Genomic DNA, 17,834 nt, shown 5'->3' on the forward strand with positions numbered 1-17,834 from the left:
TTTGATAATGTATTTTATTTCTTTTGCAGCAGCTCTCTTTCTGCTGTACTTGCGTATTAGTACGGGTACTGGGTTACTGATTTTATTTCTATTTTACAAGAGTTAAAAGCAATGACTCCAGAAAATACTAAAACCTGTAAATACTTTATCTACAGAAAGACTGTGTTGAGTGAAATGTCAGAAAAATGATCCCTGCAAAAGCTCAACAAAAGGAATATTGGCATAATTATTACACAGTGCTCCCCAACCACTCCTCAAATTATATTAATGGTACAGTTCACATAAAAATCACTTGCTTACTCTATAAATTATCTGATAAAGAACACTGATGTATTGCTCCCTACAGTTCCTTAACCATCTGAGCCATTAAGCCATTACTCTACTCATGCCCTAAAACTGGCTCTGAAGTTGCCCTTATTTACTGAAAATTGAAGTCACTACAGATAAGAGCAACCACTTGTATTTATCAGCCAGTGTAAACAGAACACAGGAATAAGGTTAATATGGATCAGTTTCTGCTCAGTCTCACACTTGGTAGTGCCTTACTTGAATTTCATTTAGAATATTCCCATAATTTACACTGGTCTTTCAATTAGTCTCACAGCTTTTAGAGACAGTATTTCTAAAGTCTATAGTATTTTGTAATCCTCCTTCCTGTGTGAAAACTCAATACAGCAAGAAGATTGGCTTTTGTGGGGAAGTTTTATTTATACTTTGATAAAGTAATTCTTGAGTAGAAAACCAATTCAGACTGTAAATGAAACATTGTCATCCCTTTTTTTCACTTGTACAAGTCATTATGAGAATAACTTCTAATGCAAATACTGAGTTTTAATAAAATGATACACATACCTTTACTGTGGCAGTGTATAATAGCCACTCCTGTGAAGACACTGTGCTCTTTCCCATTCAACCTGTCAGGGAAAAGATGTGCATTAAGCAACACTCTTATGAAATATTCTATGTGATTACATTGCTACAGCCTGAGAAACAGACCTTTATATTAATCTACCACTCAGGTGGGGTTGGTCTCTTCTCCCAGGCAGCCATCAGTAAGACAAGAGGGCATGGTCTTAAACTCTGCCAGGGGAGGTTTAGGTTAGATATTAGGAATTCCATTACAGAGAGGGTAATCAGGCATTGGAACGGGCTTCCCAGGGAAGTGGTGGATTCTCCGTCCCTGGAGGTTTTTAAGATGAGACTGGATATGGCACTCTGTGTCATGGTCTAGTAACCACAGCTACAGTGGATCAAGGGTTGGACTTGATGATCTCAGAGGTCCCTTCCAACCCATCTGATTCTATGATTCTATCATAATGGGTCTGACATGCACCCTGAACACATATATTTTATTTTAGTCATTTCAATATAGGTGAAAAGGCATGGGCAAAACAAAACCAACCAACCAAAAAAAGCAAAAACAAAAACAAACAAACAAAACCCACTATCAAAAGCTTCAGTTATTTCAAGTCTCCAAAATATCACTTGTACTGTACTGGAAAAGTAGTCCATGCTATCAGTTTATTCACTGTGCATCAGGAAAGTGACTATTTCAAATGCATTAGAAAAGACCAGTCGGCACAAATACTGCTTTTACAGCCATCTTCACTGAAAGCTGGCAGTACATAGCTAGATGATGCAACTTAGACTAAGCAAGTGATAGGGAACTAGAGCATATGTTCTCATTTCATCCAGACTGGCCCTCAGAAATCCCAAGGCAAGCCAGAGAGCAGAGAATCCAAATTCCATTTCCTCTCACTCCCTCTCGTAGTGGCTCCGGAGTGCCACGCTGTGGCTGATTAGTTTTGAGGACTTCATTAATCTACTGTGTCAGCAATAGGAGTACAATAAATAGCAAGCGAACGTGAATCTTTGAAGAGCCTATTTAAGGAACAGCCTCAATGATTAGCCAGAATATTTTTGAATGTGACCAGAAGCATCTCACACTCTTTGTGTCCCCCAAAGATTCCACACTGATTTGTAAGATGAAACAGTGTGTGCAAATTTTCATTTGACACCTTGGATATATGCAAAGATGTATCATCGTCTGCATTTTTTCCTGGAGTTCTAAAAAGCTAAACATTACATGCATTTTATATCTATTGACCTAAACTTACAACAAACAAAACAAAACCCCAAACATTTGCATATGTTAAAAGTAAATTAGGCTCTGGAGGAAAAAAAATAAAATTAATTAGCTGAACATGGCATAATTTCAAGCAAAAACAGTTGTGAAAAATCTCTTGCCAGACAAGACTCCTTTGTGAATCTCCTACTAATGACACAGGTTGCTAGCCCTTCTTTGTTTTAAAAAACTACTTTTAAATTTGAACATGCCACAAAGGATCAAACATTCAACAATGAAAAAAATTAAAAATCTATATACACTTACAGAACAAAACTCAAAAAAAAATCAAGCCACTTGTATTCACTTTTTAGATGTCTGAGTTATAATGTAAACTGATGAAACAAGCAGTGCACCTTTTCTTCCTCTACTCCCCAATAAAACAGAAGCATGATCTGAGGATTCCTCACATCTCATCCTTCAGAAAGGTGACTATAGTTAGTTAGTGTTTCTTAAAAAAAAAAAGTGCTATAAAACATTAAGCTTGTAGTAGGAAAAAAGCAGAAACCTTAAAAAAACCCCACCAGCCTACCAACTATGGAGAACACTGATGGAAAGAGATTTTTCCTCCTCAGTTAAACTACACAATTTAAAGAAACTGTCCATGAACTCATATGATCATGTACTTTCTTGTATGTGTAATACTAATTGCAGCCATCCGGTACCTGAAGGGAGCCTACAAGAAAGATGGAGAGGGACTTTTTACTAGAGCCTGTAGTGACAGGACAAGAGGGAGTAGGTTCAAACTAAAAGAGAGTAGATTTAGATTAGATATTAGGAGGAAGTTCTATGCTACGAGCTGAGGAACTGGAACAGGTTGCCCAGAGAAGTTGTGGCTGCCCCATCCTGGAAGTGTTCAGAGCCACGCTGGATGGAACTCTGAGCAACCTGGTCTGGTGAAAGGTGTCCCTGCCCATGGCAGGGGGGTTTGAACTGGATGATCTTTAAGGTCCCTTCCAACCCAAGATACACTATCATTATTCCATTAAATCTCAAGCCTCAAACCACTGCTATGATGGTTCTGTCCTTCCCACCGTGATTTCTCTCCCTATCTCCCCATCCTGTACCAGCTGAAGCATACAGAGTCTTGTGATAAGTGATTCTGAAAATCAATCCAAGTGAAAACAAAACAGTTCATTATGTCTCTGATCAGCTTCCTACAGTGGAGGGGCAAGAGCAAGCAGCTGTAGGTAACATAAAAGCAGGTCTAACTTTTTCAGTGGAAGAACTAGTTTACTCTACTTAAAAATCACTGAAAAATTTGTGTCCATGGAGATTCTCATATACATCAAGGAATCTGTACAGCTCCTTTGAAAACAGTTTAATATACATATTTGGAATCTTACTTAAAACTACAGACCTTGACAGCATCCTATAGGCATCTTGCTTATCAACTGGTTTCTCCAAGATCTGCTCATCCACAGACTAAAACAGAAAGACAGAGTGAATGCGCTGCTTTTTATTACTTTTCAGAAACTGAGGTCAGAAATTATGTTTAAACTGTGGTTTCAGTCAGAGCTTCAAACATGAGTCTACTGAGTACAGCAAGAAGCACAGATATTTTGGTAGAACAGGTAATTTAGGGTCAAGCACATAATGAGTGTCACACTACCCCGTCCAGTGGTGGCAGCTCTCAAACAAAAGGGCAATCCAACTTTCTCTGTCCTTAACCATGCACCATTTCTGTGGAGATGACAGGTATAAAATGATGCCTGCACCTGCCACAACACTGAACAGTTTACATGATATGGACTTCGACAGCCAACAGTTGCCTGAGAACAGGATTTCCATTATATATTAGAGGATTCCAGGCAATACTTATGCAGTACTAGTGTTTGCAAAACCAGCAGCAAGGCCTCTGGCTCTCAAGATTTCAAAAATTACCTCGTTGGGAAAAAAGACTCATCCAGAAACACAAACTTCACAGTGAAGGCAGTTTTCAAACTTTAAAGATACAAGTATTTCCTACATTTGTCATAAAATAATGCTAAACCACAGAAGACTTCTTACCACAATAGTGTCTGCTCCTATGACAACATCAGGTGTTCTCATATGCTTCTGTATAAAGAAGATAATAATAATTCGTCAGAATAGGTAGAAATCTTTTAAAATATACAGCGAGAAAACATCAGTTTACTGATGGTTTCAGGGAGGGCTCTACACTGATCTGAAAACAAGACAATTTCTTCATTTGCACTGTGTGGAAAATAGCAATCACTTATATGGCCATAAAAGTGACGCTTGCGCAGCCTATTCTCACATCACAAATTTGCTCAAACACATTGCTAATGAACAACTGCATCCAGGAAATAACAAAGGCATTCTCAAAGGTCAACCTGATCCTTGAGGTGGTAGACAATTCCTTTAAAGGAAGTGCCTTTATGGAAGCCAGTGTATGGAAGAGTATGGAAGCCAGAGAATACAGCCCTCTGGGATCACATTTCCAAGTCAAGTTTTATTGAAAAATAAAAAACATTTTCTCCAGCTACACCTCACTTATCTCTTTGAAAAGGGAACATATACAGTCCATTTTCTGGTAATGAGAGGTAGCATTATATAAAAATTCCTTGTAGCTTTTTTTTTGACTTTAAACTGCATCTGTCCTTTAACAGCTGAGTTTTGATTTATTTGCATGTTATCCGGTACATAGTTATTATTTAACACATCATGATAGGAAACCTATCTGTAACTGTGACCATTACATTAAAACATTTGTAGGGAGGCAATTCTTCTATAGAAATGGTGTTGATATGCTTTAAATTGCTAAATGATGTCTAAAATTAGTGGTACTAATTCCTGTATGAAGAAGTATTTTGAAATCCACTGAATGAGCATTATCCCCAGCACACTGTTTTGCAATGAAAGTCCAAAGTAAGTCATTTAGTGAGGCTGGGTTTAAAATCCACTCTCCTAATGTATCATTGTCTAAAAAGTAGTTGACAGAAAACTGGGTAACAATTTACTTTAGACATCATGCAATATTTGCTCTGAAGAATGGTGACCTCTGGCAACACAGTTAGTTTAAAGTGTTCAATATTCCTTTCCTGCCACCAGTATAGCATCAACAAACATACCTCTCTCTTTCAAAGCTTTATTATTAAGAAATTATTATGGTGCATTTTATGGGATTTAATCAGTTAGACTTCAAAATAGGTCCTGGTAGACAACAGCCTTATGGCTCAAACACAGTGATAACAGTCAAGGTCATAAGTCAAATACATCACTGACAGTTTAAGCTGCATCACTGCTTGATAAAATTTAGGATACAAAACTAGGTTCTTGTCTACAGAACCTGAAGGCACATCAACTTCTCCCTTCCTGAAATGAAACTGAGTGTTTCTTTGTCCAGAATAGAATTTGTCTTTTTTTCTGCTTTCTTCTGGTATTTCTACACTCACAAATTCTGAGCTATTGTTGTCACTACTGTTCAGTGAAAGCTACAGCAAAGCATTGGATTCATATCAGGGTTTTTCCATAGTCTGTCTTCACAATCAACAAACACCTGGAATTAGGTCAGCCACACACCTGACTTTTCAAAGGAACTATCTCCCAAACAAGAGGAGGTTTGCTGCTAACAAAAGATGCAGGCTACTGCAGTTTGTGGAAAGCCTGAACTGCAGGCGTGAGAATTTTGATTAAGCAAATTAATTTCAGAAAGCTGTCTTTCACAAATGACAGAAAAATAGCTATTCACCTTTGGTGGAGAAAAAGGACTCAGAGGTCACTTAAGCAGCACATGCAAAACGAGTCACAGGAACACACACCACCTAAAGACAAAAATCTCATTGCCAAAATAGCTGGTAACTTACTACATGCATTCTGTTTGCTACTTCAAGAGCTTTCTGTCTTGCTGTTTCCACAGCATACTCAAAAGGGGCTGCAAAAGATGACTTTTCAAGTGTCTCCTTAAACCAGGATGGAACCACCTCAAACCGCAGGCCCTGTAACAGAGGAAAGTGATGCAATCAATCTGGTCTCGTTATTAAATATTGCTCACAAGGCACATCAAGCAAGTGGCAAATTTGACTTCTTGCTCTTTCCACTTTAACACACCTCCCCCGGCAAACCCATAGGGGAAGAAGAACAGAGTGCTTCTACCACAGTGTTTAGCGCACACATATAATTTGCAAACAGCCTAAAACAAAACAAACAAAAAAGCAGTCAGAAGGAACTTCTAAACCAGTGTACTTATTTGATCTTACTCTTATTTATTAGAAGCTAATTGCATTAGTAATTTCATCAGCCTTTTCCTATAAGAACTAACAGTATAAAACTTATGTGCTTCATAAACAGAGTATTCTACTAGTGGATTTTTTTTTTAATTGAATCTATCCACAGCACTTGTGCAAAATCTTACAGGGGCTTTACCAGCCTTTACATGTCCTTATACATGTGATGGAGAGAAAACAAAACCAGCCGCTTTCTGTATGGTTTTGTCAAAAAAAACCCCCAAAACCTCAATTTTTTGTTTCCAGGTTACACTTGCGAATTTACTACACCCAGCAGGCACCTTAGGTTTCTAACAACTGAGTACATGCCTGAACCTCAGCATTTCTCCAGATATTCGTACTGTAAAGTTATTTTTTCCATTTAAGTTCAATTTCTCAGTTGAATTATTAAGAATAATAACACTAAGCAATCTAAATTGGATGGGTAATACCGAAGTGCTATTCAAAAGCCTCCCGCGGCCTGCCTAGCGAGGCAGGGGCTGAACGGGGTGAACGACGAGCTACGGCCTTCTTTGCGTTCCACAGGTGCTTTACGGAAAGGACACGGCTACCTTGCTCCCCCCGGCCCGCTCCCACCGATCCCATGGAGCAGGGAGCGGGCGGGCCCCGCAGGCCCGGCCCGGCGGCTGGAGGCGGCCGCTGCCCGCACACCGCGGCCCGGGCGAGGCGAGCGCTGCCCGGCCGCACTCACCACGTTGGTGAGGATCTCCTGGCGGCGCGGCGAGGCGCTGGCCAGCACCACCCGCTTGCTGACCAGCTTCCCCAGCACCGGGTTCAACACCATGGCTGCCGCGGATCCTCAGCCTCCCGCTGCGCGCCGGGTAGGGGCGGGGAGGCGCCGACGGTCTTATGTGGCGGCGGGGCCGGGGGGCGGAGCCGGGCCGGTGAGTGAAGGGGAAAGGGGAAGCTCGGGGCCGCGTCTTTGGCGGCCGTGGGTGTCCGGCGGTGGGAAGGTACCTCGGCGGTCGCCCCGCCGTGAGGGGAAGGGTGTTCGCTGGGAGGCTGCAGCTGCGCCGGTCATCAGCTGCGCACTAGCTGGCGTGGGCTTAAACCACAGAATCACGGAAACAACTGGGTTGGAAAATACCTCAGAGGGCATCCAGTCCAACCTATGAACGAGCACTACCATGTCAACTAGACCATAGCACCACATCCAGTCTTTCCTTAAATACCTCCTGGACAGTGACTCCACCACTTCCCTGGGCTGCCCATTCCAATTTCTAATCACTCTTTCTGTGAAGGAATTCTTCCCAATGTTGAACCTAAACCTCCCCTGGCACAGCGTAAGACTATGTTCTCTTGTCCTCTCTACTGTTGCTTGGGATAAGAGGCCAACCCCCACCTGCCTACAACCTCCTTTCAGGTAGCTGTAGAGAGCGATAAGGTCTCTCTCCCCTGAGCTTCCTCCTCTGCAGGGGAAACAACCCCAGCTCCCTCAGCCACTCCTTACAGCACATGTGCTCCAGGCCCTTCACTACCTTCATTGCCCTGCTCCAGAACCTCAGTGTCCTTCCTGAATTGAGGGGCCCAGAATTGAAAACAGGTGTGGGTCACCAGTGCACACCTGTACAGTGCACACCACAGGAGCCCTGTTTTATATCCCATCTCCTCTTCTCCACTAATGCTGGCATGAAGTATTTTGCAAAGAGATGCATTTCTAAGAAATGCATATCACGCATTTCTTAGATCAGAAAGAACCCCAACATAAGAAGGACACGGAACTGTTGGAGCAAGTCCAGAGGAAGCCATGAAGTTGATCAGGGGGCTGGAGCACCTCCCCTACAAAGACAGGCTGAGAAAGTTGGGGCTGTTCAGCCTGGAGAAGGGAAGGTTGTGTGGAGACCTCACAGCAGCCTTCCATATCTGAAGGGGGCCTGCAGGGAAACCAGTGAGGGACTTTTCACAAGGGTCTGTGGTGATAGGACAAGGAGTAATGGGTACAAAATGGAAGAGAGGAGATTTAGACTAGATATTAGGAAGAAGTCTTTTTACTGTGAGGGTGGTAAGATGCTGGAACAAGTTGCCCATGTAGGTTATGGATGCCCCAACTCTGGCAGTGTTCAAAGCCAGGTTGAATAAGGCCTTGAACAATGTGGGGTAGTGGGAGGTGACCCTGCCAAGGCATGGGGGGGTTGGGACTAGATGATCTTTAAGGTTTCTTCCAACCCTTAACATTCTATGATTCTATTATTATCATCACTTGTCATATTTTTATAAAATTTAAATTATATCCTTTTGAGTGATTATGCCTTTTTTAGCAAGTAGAAAAATCAGTAGAAAAAGAACATAAAAACTGAGATTTATTTCCCATATCTTGCAAATAATGTGATGGTGCATATTTTCTCCATTGGCTAGGGTAAAAGTGAAATGTGTCCTCTAGCATTAAAAATATATCCAGTCGTTAAAACAGAAGTTTGCATTGAATAATTTGATCTCATGACACCTGTATCATGGACCATGTGTCTCATTGATGGAGCCAGGCTCTTGGCGATACCAAGAAATAGGACAAGAGGCAATGGGCAAAAACTGATGCTCAGGAATTTCCACCTGAATAGAAGGAAAAACTTTATTGTTCAGGTGACTGCACTGGAACAGGCTGCCCAGAGAGGCTGTGGAGTCTTTTTCACTGGAAATATTCAAGAACCATCTGGACACAATCCTGTGCAGTGTGCTCTAGGATGGCCCTGCTTGAGCAGGGAGGTTGAAGCAGATGATCCTTCTTAACCTTACCCACTTTGTGATTCCATGGGTTGTGTTAGGGCTTGCCAAATCTGACAGCCCAATGGAGGTGAGGCTGCTGTGGCCCCAGCTGCTCCCAGCACCAAGGCTGAGCATGTATTGCACTGCCAGCAGGCAGACATGCACACAGTCTATGGTTATCGTAGAGCATGTCAGAACAAATTCACTGTTCATTTTTCAGGGCTGTGAACTGTGAAACTGCTCCTTGCTAATAAGAAGGTTTGAAAGATGCTACAGAGATGAAAACCAGAGTATCTTTCATATGATACTAATATAATTTTTAATGGAATAAAAAGACAAGGATCTCATCAGGTAACAGAAACCTATTTCCTGGCACACACAGGGCAAAGATGTGGAGTTGTTCCTCTTGAAAAAATATTGCAATCCTGCAAGCTTAACTTAAGTGTAAATCCTAATACATATACACATTCAACATGACTGCAATGCTGACCCTTTCCTGAGAAAGGGAAATTGCAATTGTATGGATGTTCCTAGAATTTGGGGCGCATTTCTTACCCAGAGTCATCTTTCTATACTACACCTTGCTTTGTATGGGATATAAGCAAGCATGGTAAACTAAAATCAGACACTCCAGAGAAATAAGACAATAATACAAAGTTTCCCATCTCAAACCAACAGGCTCAATTTTCTTCTTTTCCTCATTTTATTCAGTCTTCCAGTATAGTTCCACTGGTGTGAAGCTGCAACGGAGCAATGAAATTGTGACTCCATCCCAACCCATGTAAATGTATAAAGAGGAGACTGGACATGACAGAACACCTTCTGTTCCTGCCAGCGTGTTTTGACAGACAGGAACAAATGCAGATCTGTCTCCAGTCACCAGTACAGCCTTTAGAGATGCAACATAACTTCCCTGTCTTAGGTGTGGCATCCCATTAACTGAAGAGTAAGACAAGCAAGATTTGTTTCCCTTGGTTGAATTCTGCTTGTATGCTGCTCCTCTGCTTTGCACAACAGACTTTCTGAAAGTAAAATAAATAAATAAACCAATAAATAAATGAAAGAGAAATATGTACACTCACATTTCCCAAAAATGTTTTACGAACTTTTAAATTTGTTTTTCAAATATAAACAATTCATCAACAATTTTCCATGAAAGTTCAGACAATACCCGAAAATGGAAAACAATAAAAGAGGTTTTTCATGTGAAGAAAATGAGGTATGACTCTTCGATTATTATTTTTAAGGAGGGGTAATTACTAAATTTGTTATTCTGTTAAACTGACATGATAAATAGTGATTTTGTTTATTTAAAAGACAAACCCACAAACCTATTGAAATACATGTTTTCATTTACGTTACTTATATCTTATTTATGCTGGTCTAAATGTCAAACCAAACAACCTTGTGTGAAAAGCTAAACCACATCACATAAACTGCTCCAGGTGGGAGAGGTTTGAAAAGCAGTGTTTGCTAACTGCTCCATAGCAGCCTTGCAAGAGTCAGACATAGAAAGTGTGAGGCTGCAGTGAGATGACCGAGGTGAAGATCAATGACACCAGCTGTTATCAGAGAAGTTTCTGTCGTAGCTGACTGTGCTAGTCAAAGATTAGCTTGTCCAAGGTTGGTTATGAAATTGTTGACTTTTTCAAATATCCAAGGTATTTTGAACAAAAGCAAAATAACAGTTAGAGCTCTGAACTGCAGAGACCTCTCCTCAATATTTTTGTTCTGGACTTCTCTGCGTTTCTGCCTAGGCATTTACTCTGTGACCATCACAGTAACACCTTCACGCATGTAAAGAACACTATGATCACCAAATATTTATCCCTACCTTTATATATATTGCAATGAGTGTATATATTTCAACCGGGGTGTATTATTTGTCTGAGCCACCTGTGCAAGGACAGGATCAATTTGTTTGGGAAACAGTGCCTGTCCATTGTGAAAAAGTTAGTGAATCCTAGGGACTTAGCTATAAAGTTGCTATGAAGGGAATGAGCATTTCACCTTTCACAGAGCAGCTTGGCTTTTCTAGGATAGCCTTATTAATTCAGAGAGCTCAGACTTAACGTCTTTCAAGGAGCCTTTTTCTTCCAGTGAAAATGTATCTGCCCGATTCTGCAGATTCTGCCACAGGAAAGGTGTTGCAAAGTGGAGAAGCCTAGAGCCTTGAAAAAATCTCAGTGTGAGGACAACTAAATCCTAGCAAGAGGAGCGCAGAATGACGGGGTTGTTGTCCAAGAGGACGAGCTGCCAGGTCCACAGCAGCAATGTAGGGTAGAAGTAAAAAAAAAGAACGCTTCCTTCCTACCAGTTTCCACCTGATATCAAATGTGTGCTATAGCCTCTCTCAGGTTAAAATGTTGTGCTGCAAGCACATCCCGATTTAGATGACATAGCAGCAGCATTACATACATTACATACATTATATATGCTTCCAGTGCTGACTTTCCCAGCTGCTGCCACAGCCAATGTCTACTGCTGAGAGCAACTTCTGATCTGCATCTTGCCTTCTCTGTGCTGTTAGTGCAGGGCCAACGAGCAGCCTCAGAGGGGAAGACTGGGCAGTGGCTAATAAGCCTGTAATCAGTGGGACAGGAGGGTAAGTGCTTACTGACAACATCCCTAGATATCTGTGTGTTTGTGTGTTTGAGGGGCTGTGGATTATATTGAATCCATGAACCTCTCTTAAATAAGTCACATGGCTGATTTGTGCTCTGCAGGCAGTTTCACCTCTAACCGTGGCATTACCCTAGTCTCTCTCCCATTAACACTCACATAATCTCTAGACAAAAAGAAATAGCGTAGCAGACTATAAAGACCACTGTTGGTGAATTGTTTATATTTAAAAAAATATTAAAAAGTTCGTAAAATATTTTTGGGGAAAGTGTGCATGTACATAATGTATATATTATATAGCATGCGTATGCTATATATGTGTGTGTGTTTATAAAAAATGTGTGTACAGATATATGATGTAAAATGCAAATATATAGTTGCCTAAGTGTGAAAAATTCTTCCTTCTGCTTATACAGTATAACAATAACTGAAAAGATAATGGTATAAAGCTAGGGAAAATGAAAATAAGATGCATAAAAGAAAATATTTATTGTCTCAACTGGAATCCCAGCTCTTCTGGAAGATAACTTCCGAGGCTCCAAGGCCGAGAACATTTGCGGAGCTCTTATGTTTATTATCTAAATCTCCACCAGAGGGCAGTGCATACCGTCATTTTCCTACGTATTTGATCACAATTTTTGTCAGCTCTAAAAAGCTGTAACTTTTAAGAACTAAAGGCCACACACCACAAACGCTCAAATTCCTAGTTTTAATTATAAAGATTACATAATATTACTGTCTACCCGTGCCTGTATGTACATGTATGTGCCGGGTCCTGCACTTTGGCCACAACAACCCCCTGCAGCGCTACAGGCTGGGGACAGAGCGGCTGGAAAGCAGTCAGGCAGAAAGGGACCTCGGAGTTTGGATTGACAGGAAGCTGAACATGAGCCAGCAGTGTGCCCAGGTGGCCAAGAAGGCCAAGGGCATCCTGGCCTGGATCAGGAACAGTGTGGCCAACAGGTCCAGGGAAGTGATTCTTCCCCTGTACTCAGCACTGGTGAGGCCACACCTGGAGTGCTGTGTCCAGTTCTGGACCCCTCAGTTCAGGAAGGATACTGAGGCGCTGGAGCAGGTCCAGAGAAGAGCAACAAGGCTGGTGAAGGGACTCGAACACAAGTCCTTTGAGAAGAGATGAGAGAGCTGGGGTTGTTCAGCCTGGAGAAGAGGAGGCGCAAGGGAGACCTCCTCACTCTCTACAACTACCTGAAAGGAGGTCTCTTCTCCCAGGCAACCAGCAGTAAGACCAGGGGGCATGGTCTTAACCTCTGGCAGGGGAGGTTTAGGTTGGATATTAGGAAGAAATTTTTTACCGAGAGAGTAATCAGGCATTGGAACGGGCTGCCCAGGGAAGTGGATTCTCTGTCCCTGAAGGTTTTTAAGATGAGACTGGATATGGCACTTAGTGCCATGGTCTAGTAACCATGGCAGTGTTGGACCAAGGGTTGGACTTAATGATTTTGGAGGTCTTTTCCAACCCACTTGATTCTATGATTCTATGATTTAGGGACAGTCAGAGCTGATATTAATGACAATAGGTCTAACAATGTCTTGAAAGAGATACACTGATATTGGAGCTATAAAGAGCTATCATAAGCACGCTAATAGGTGATAATATATGTTTACCACAGAGGTAAGGCCACTGTACATTTTCATGTTTTTAAGAACAGGAATAATTCTACCCTGTGACCCAAATAACTTTATTGGATGTGGAAATAAAAACTTAAATAGTGTCAGAATAAAGTCTTTATTTTTGTTTTCTATCCTCTCAGTCTGATAAGATTTATCAATTTAAGAAAAATTATATGCTGTATTGTATCTTATTTTTGTACTTGTTTAAAGGTTTAGTTTTAGCAGCAATATTTGGGAACAATTGCCTCATTAAAAATGCTCAAATGTATGGACATTTTGTGTGTAAGTGTACAGAGTAGTTTGCATTACCCCATGCAAATAGGGTGAGATACTGATGCATTCTACATTTACTATGGAATGCAAGGTGAAATAGGGAAAGATAAAAATATCAGCCTGTTGACAATAATGATGAACTGGGGAAACCAAACCATCAGTGTTGCAGTGCTGAAACTTTTTGAGGGAGACAAAGCCATTGCACTCTGTATAGAGCTTCTAATTGAGAAGGTGAACAGATCCTTCGTAGAGGTAATTGAGGGGAAGAGGCTTCCAGTCATTTAACTTATATATTATCCTTTATTTTCTGAACCTATATGAATCTGGGGAAGTGAGAAAGACCTGCGGCCTATTTAAATGTTTGCTGAGGTCCCCAGGAATATTATTTCCCAGGTCATGAGCCTACTTCAGATAAACAACCTGCTGTTGCAAGCATGAAGATGGCAAAATACAATTCAGCTGTCAAGAAGAAAGTGATAACAGTCCTGGGATACCAACATTGCTTTTGTGGTGTGGGTCCATGGCACAGAGATCTGCCAACACCTGGATGTCTGTGTGCAACCAATAATCAAAGCAGATGTCACGTAAATTTAGGGAACAGAGGAGGAAGTCAACATGAATGTTGCCAAGCAATAAGATGCTTAGGGCAACACTTAGTATCTATTTTGATCAGATAAGTTGCACCTTTTGTGCATGGTAGGCTCACATTTCCAGAGATCTGAGTCCCTCTATGAGATGTTTGCTCTGTATCTAGGTGGTGGTTTATATGTCTGTTAATCAGATTCCTTTCCTTACAGCAGAGATCTGGAGATTTCCTGCAGCTTCCAGCTTTTATGTTGAAAAGGCTCCATGTTTCTAAAATGCAACTGGCTGTTTATGAAGAAAATTATTTACAGACATTCTCTAACTGCAGAGAGACTGATACAGAGACTAACTTTCTGTGTCTCTTTGCAGACTGCCAGTTAGAGTATTTCTCGGTCCAGCTACCACACATGTTACTTCTGCAACCCGTCTCCCATCTCTTGCTTGAATCTGCTTATACCTCCCTTAAGTCTGTTGTCTTTTCTCCTTTGACAAAGCAGCTCAGCTATACAGCAGAGGAGCAAAACCTTTACATTTCTACAGATTTAAGGGACTCAACAAAACTATTCTCCATTTTTATGGTACTTCACCATATCCAACAACAGCAGTTAAGGTTTTGGAACATAACAGGAAAAGCTTCAAAGGACAATTAGCCTTGGTAGCTCCCAGCAGGACACCATGTGAACTTGACTTTCTGTATATGAGTAATTGTGGCATGCCAGAGCCGGGTCATGTGGTAAAGAAACCAGGGAAAGAGAACCATCAGTGTCTGCGTGCTGAAAATTTCTGCAGAAGGAAAAGAAAAAGACTGACTGCAGGACATCATCATGAGCTAAGACAGTCAAGAAGGGAGTTGAGATATTTATGCTAAAAGTTAGAAAGGTATTTTGTCTGGCAGCTCCGAACTTCTTGTTTTATAATTAAAGAGGCTTGAGAGTCTTCTTGTTTGATAACATATTCCAGCTGCTTAGACTTTAAGGAAAAATATTAGAAGACTTGCAAGAACACTGGATCTCATTAGTTAATATGTTATTCTCAAGTTACTGTTTGGGCAAAGACAGTGAAACTCATCCAAATCAGCTTTTCCACTTCATTGAGGATTTTGTAGACCTTTTTCCTACCTACCTTACATTGTCTCTTTTCTGAGGTGAACAGTCTTAAACTATTTAACTTGTAAGATTTTATATTACTTTCTTAGATCATCTGATATGCCCTTATCTTGATCTTTTCCAGTCCTTGTAGATCCTACCTAGACAATATTGAATATGATGTGCAGTTTTGGGCACCACAGTTTAAGAAAGATATTAAGCTATTAGAGACCGTCCAAAGGAGGGCAATGAAGATGGTGAAGGGCTCTGAGGGGAAGCCATATGGGGAGCGACTGAGGTCACTTGGTCTGTTCAGCCTGGAGAAGAGGAGACTGAGGGAAACCTCATTGCAGGCTCACCGAGGGTAAGCAGGGGGGCAGACACTGATCTCTTCTCTCTAGTGATCAGTGATTGGGTCTGAGGGACTGTCCTGAAGCTGTGTCAGAGGAGATTTAGGTTAGATATTAGGAAAAGATTCTTCACCCAGTGTGTGGGTGGGTACTGGAACAGGTTCCCCAGGGAAGTGGTCACAGCACCAAGCCTGACAGAGTTCAATAAGCATTTGGACAACATTCTCAGGTACAGGGTGTGATTCCAGGCGGTGTCCTATACAGGGCCAGGAGTTGGACTCTGATCCTCGTGAGTCCTTTCCAACTTGAGATATTCTATGATCTAGGACTACCAACCCTGACTGTCCCTGCCCAGTTTCCCCCAGTACCCTGCTCTGGGCCGGGGGTGTGATGGGCTCTGACTGCTAGACCACTTCAGAAATGCACTGAAATTTAAAAATATATGTATTTGGTGCACCTCTTGGGCACAGAGAAGGATTTAGGTTAGCCAACATCTCATTCAAGTATCGATACATTTAAAATTTGTGTGAAGGGTCTATAACAATATCAAGTTTTAAGATATACATTAAAAAAAAAAAGAAAAATATGAACACATATGCAAAGAAAAAAATCAATCTTCATGCATGGGAAAAATAACAGACTTAAACCAATATAGAAATCTAAAAAAAGCACAATAACAATGTGAAACAGAATAATTTTATTCCATGACTTGGGTTCTCTACCTTTTTCTATGTTTGGAAGTTTTTCACACATGGCAGGTGAAAACAAGGGAATGAATCTTAAATCACATCCTTTTTATTTCTTGTTATTATTATTATATGTACACAAAAGTTCAAGCACATTCATAGATTAAATTTCTAGACAATTAAAAGAAAAAAACAAAAACACAAAAACCCCTCCAACCTCCAAAACAAACAGAAGCATTCTTGTCTTCTCAGTAAAATTACGTTAACTACAGAGGCAAGCAAGTAAGCATGTTGCCCAGGGCCCATATTCTCCAAAGTGAAGCTAACATGGACATGAACTTCTCAATAACCTCACAAATTACAATCTACATTTATGTGTGTGTGTATATATGTATATATCTATGTGTGTGTGTGTGTGTGTGTGTGTGTGTATGTGTGAATGTCAACTCACACGTACTGTCCAATGAAGGCAGAAGTCATTGTTCTTATGGTGCCCCAGAAGAATGTGTTTCCAGGATCAAAGAACAGCATATTGGGCCACTTTTAAAGATAATTTATTCTCTTTCTCTCTAATAAAAACCCTCCAAGCCTTCACAGTATACACCATCAGACTCAAAAGATTGCTGTTGTTGGTTCATTTTTATATTCTTTTCTCAAGGAACAGTCCCGCTGACCCAAATGGGAATTTTGCCTAATCTGAGGTAACTAGAGGCTAGTTGGTGAAATGGCATGAAGATGTACCTGAATCTGTACCTGAGGCATCCTCCCTATTTCGTTTTAAACATTGTCAGAAGAGAGATGAAGGGCTATGTTGAGCTGTGTGAGGATGGAGAGAAGAACATTTTCAGTCAGTTGTGACCATCTATTTTCTCTTGCAAAACGAGCAATTCAGTATTTTTCAAAATATAACTGTTGAGGTCCAAAGTGCAAGGTTTCTCCCTTTTGGCTCTATTTGGTGTCAGTTACAGTTCAGGCACATACGCTCACAGATCAGGTTCAAGATAAAACAGAGTCTGCATTAGAGGTAGGAGAAGTAATGGTTTTCATTGTAAAAATATTTGCATGCTAAAAAAAAAAAAAAGGGGAGAGATATTTCAGTATAACCTCCAAGAAAGTTTCTGCTGCAGCAAAAATGCTGAAAACCATTAAACACTTTTGGAAGTGAGAAAGCTGGAATTCTGTCAAAGTGGATGGTGAAGGGTATCTTCCAGACAAATTGATGGGAAGGTTTAGACAGCTTACGTATCACTGAGGCTGGCCTTGTAGGCAGAAAATGTGAAGATAATTAAAACTATCCCTTGAAATGCCACAAAACATTGAATGTTCCCATTGGCTTTACTAAGTCAGGTAAAGTAATACTAGGTCCACTCATGTTTATTCTTCTCCAAAAACTGATGATACTTTAGCAGAAGGTAGGACATACAAATATGTCATGGTGCATTTTGTGGTTTTCCAACATCTGTCATGAACACATTCATGGTGATCGGTGGTGGAAAATTGTGGTTTAATTATGTTATACTCAAAGAAAAATGACAGATTTCAAGGAC

The 17,834-nt window shown here is 40.9% G+C and overlaps 1 protein-coding gene and 1 long non-coding RNA gene across 4 annotated transcripts in view; one reads left to right on the forward strand and one right to left on the reverse strand.

Annotated features, from left to right (window-relative positions):
- ASMTL (acetylserotonin O-methyltransferase like) overlaps positions 1-7,185 on the reverse strand; it is a 24,950-nt gene extending 17,765 nt beyond the window's left edge. The window contains exons 1-5 of one of the 3 annotated variants that reach the window (XM_027643195.1): positions 7,046-7,185; positions 5,935-6,066; positions 4,136-4,183; positions 3,486-3,550; positions 853-914 (exon numbers count right to left, since the gene is read on the reverse strand). In XM_027643195.1, coding sequence (XP_027498996.1) covers positions 853-914; positions 3,486-3,550; positions 4,136-4,183; positions 5,935-6,066; positions 7,046-7,138 — 400 coding nt within the window. In that variant the 5' untranslated portion in view covers positions 7,139-7,185. Of the gene's footprint in view, positions 1-852; positions 915-3,485; positions 3,551-4,135; positions 4,184-5,934; positions 6,067-6,905; positions 6,924-7,045 lie in introns of those variants that run through there. The other 2 variants (XM_027643205.1, XM_027643215.1) reach the window with 2 other exon arrangements.
- Positions 7,061-10,261, forward strand: LOC113947086. The gene is made up of 2 exons (XR_003527636.1): positions 7,061-7,175; positions 9,766-10,261. It is a non-coding gene; the product is annotated as an uncharacterized LOC113947086 (long non-coding RNA).
- Positions 10,262-17,834: the final 7,573 nt, after the last annotated feature.

The sequence above is a fragment of the Corapipo altera genome, unplaced genomic scaffold (assembly GCF_003945725.1).
Source record: "Corapipo altera isolate COAL_440 unplaced genomic scaffold, ASM394572v1 0, whole genome shotgun sequence".
In the NCBI taxonomy this organism is placed as follows: domain Eukaryota; kingdom Metazoa; phylum Chordata; class Aves; order Passeriformes; family Pipridae; genus Corapipo; species Corapipo altera.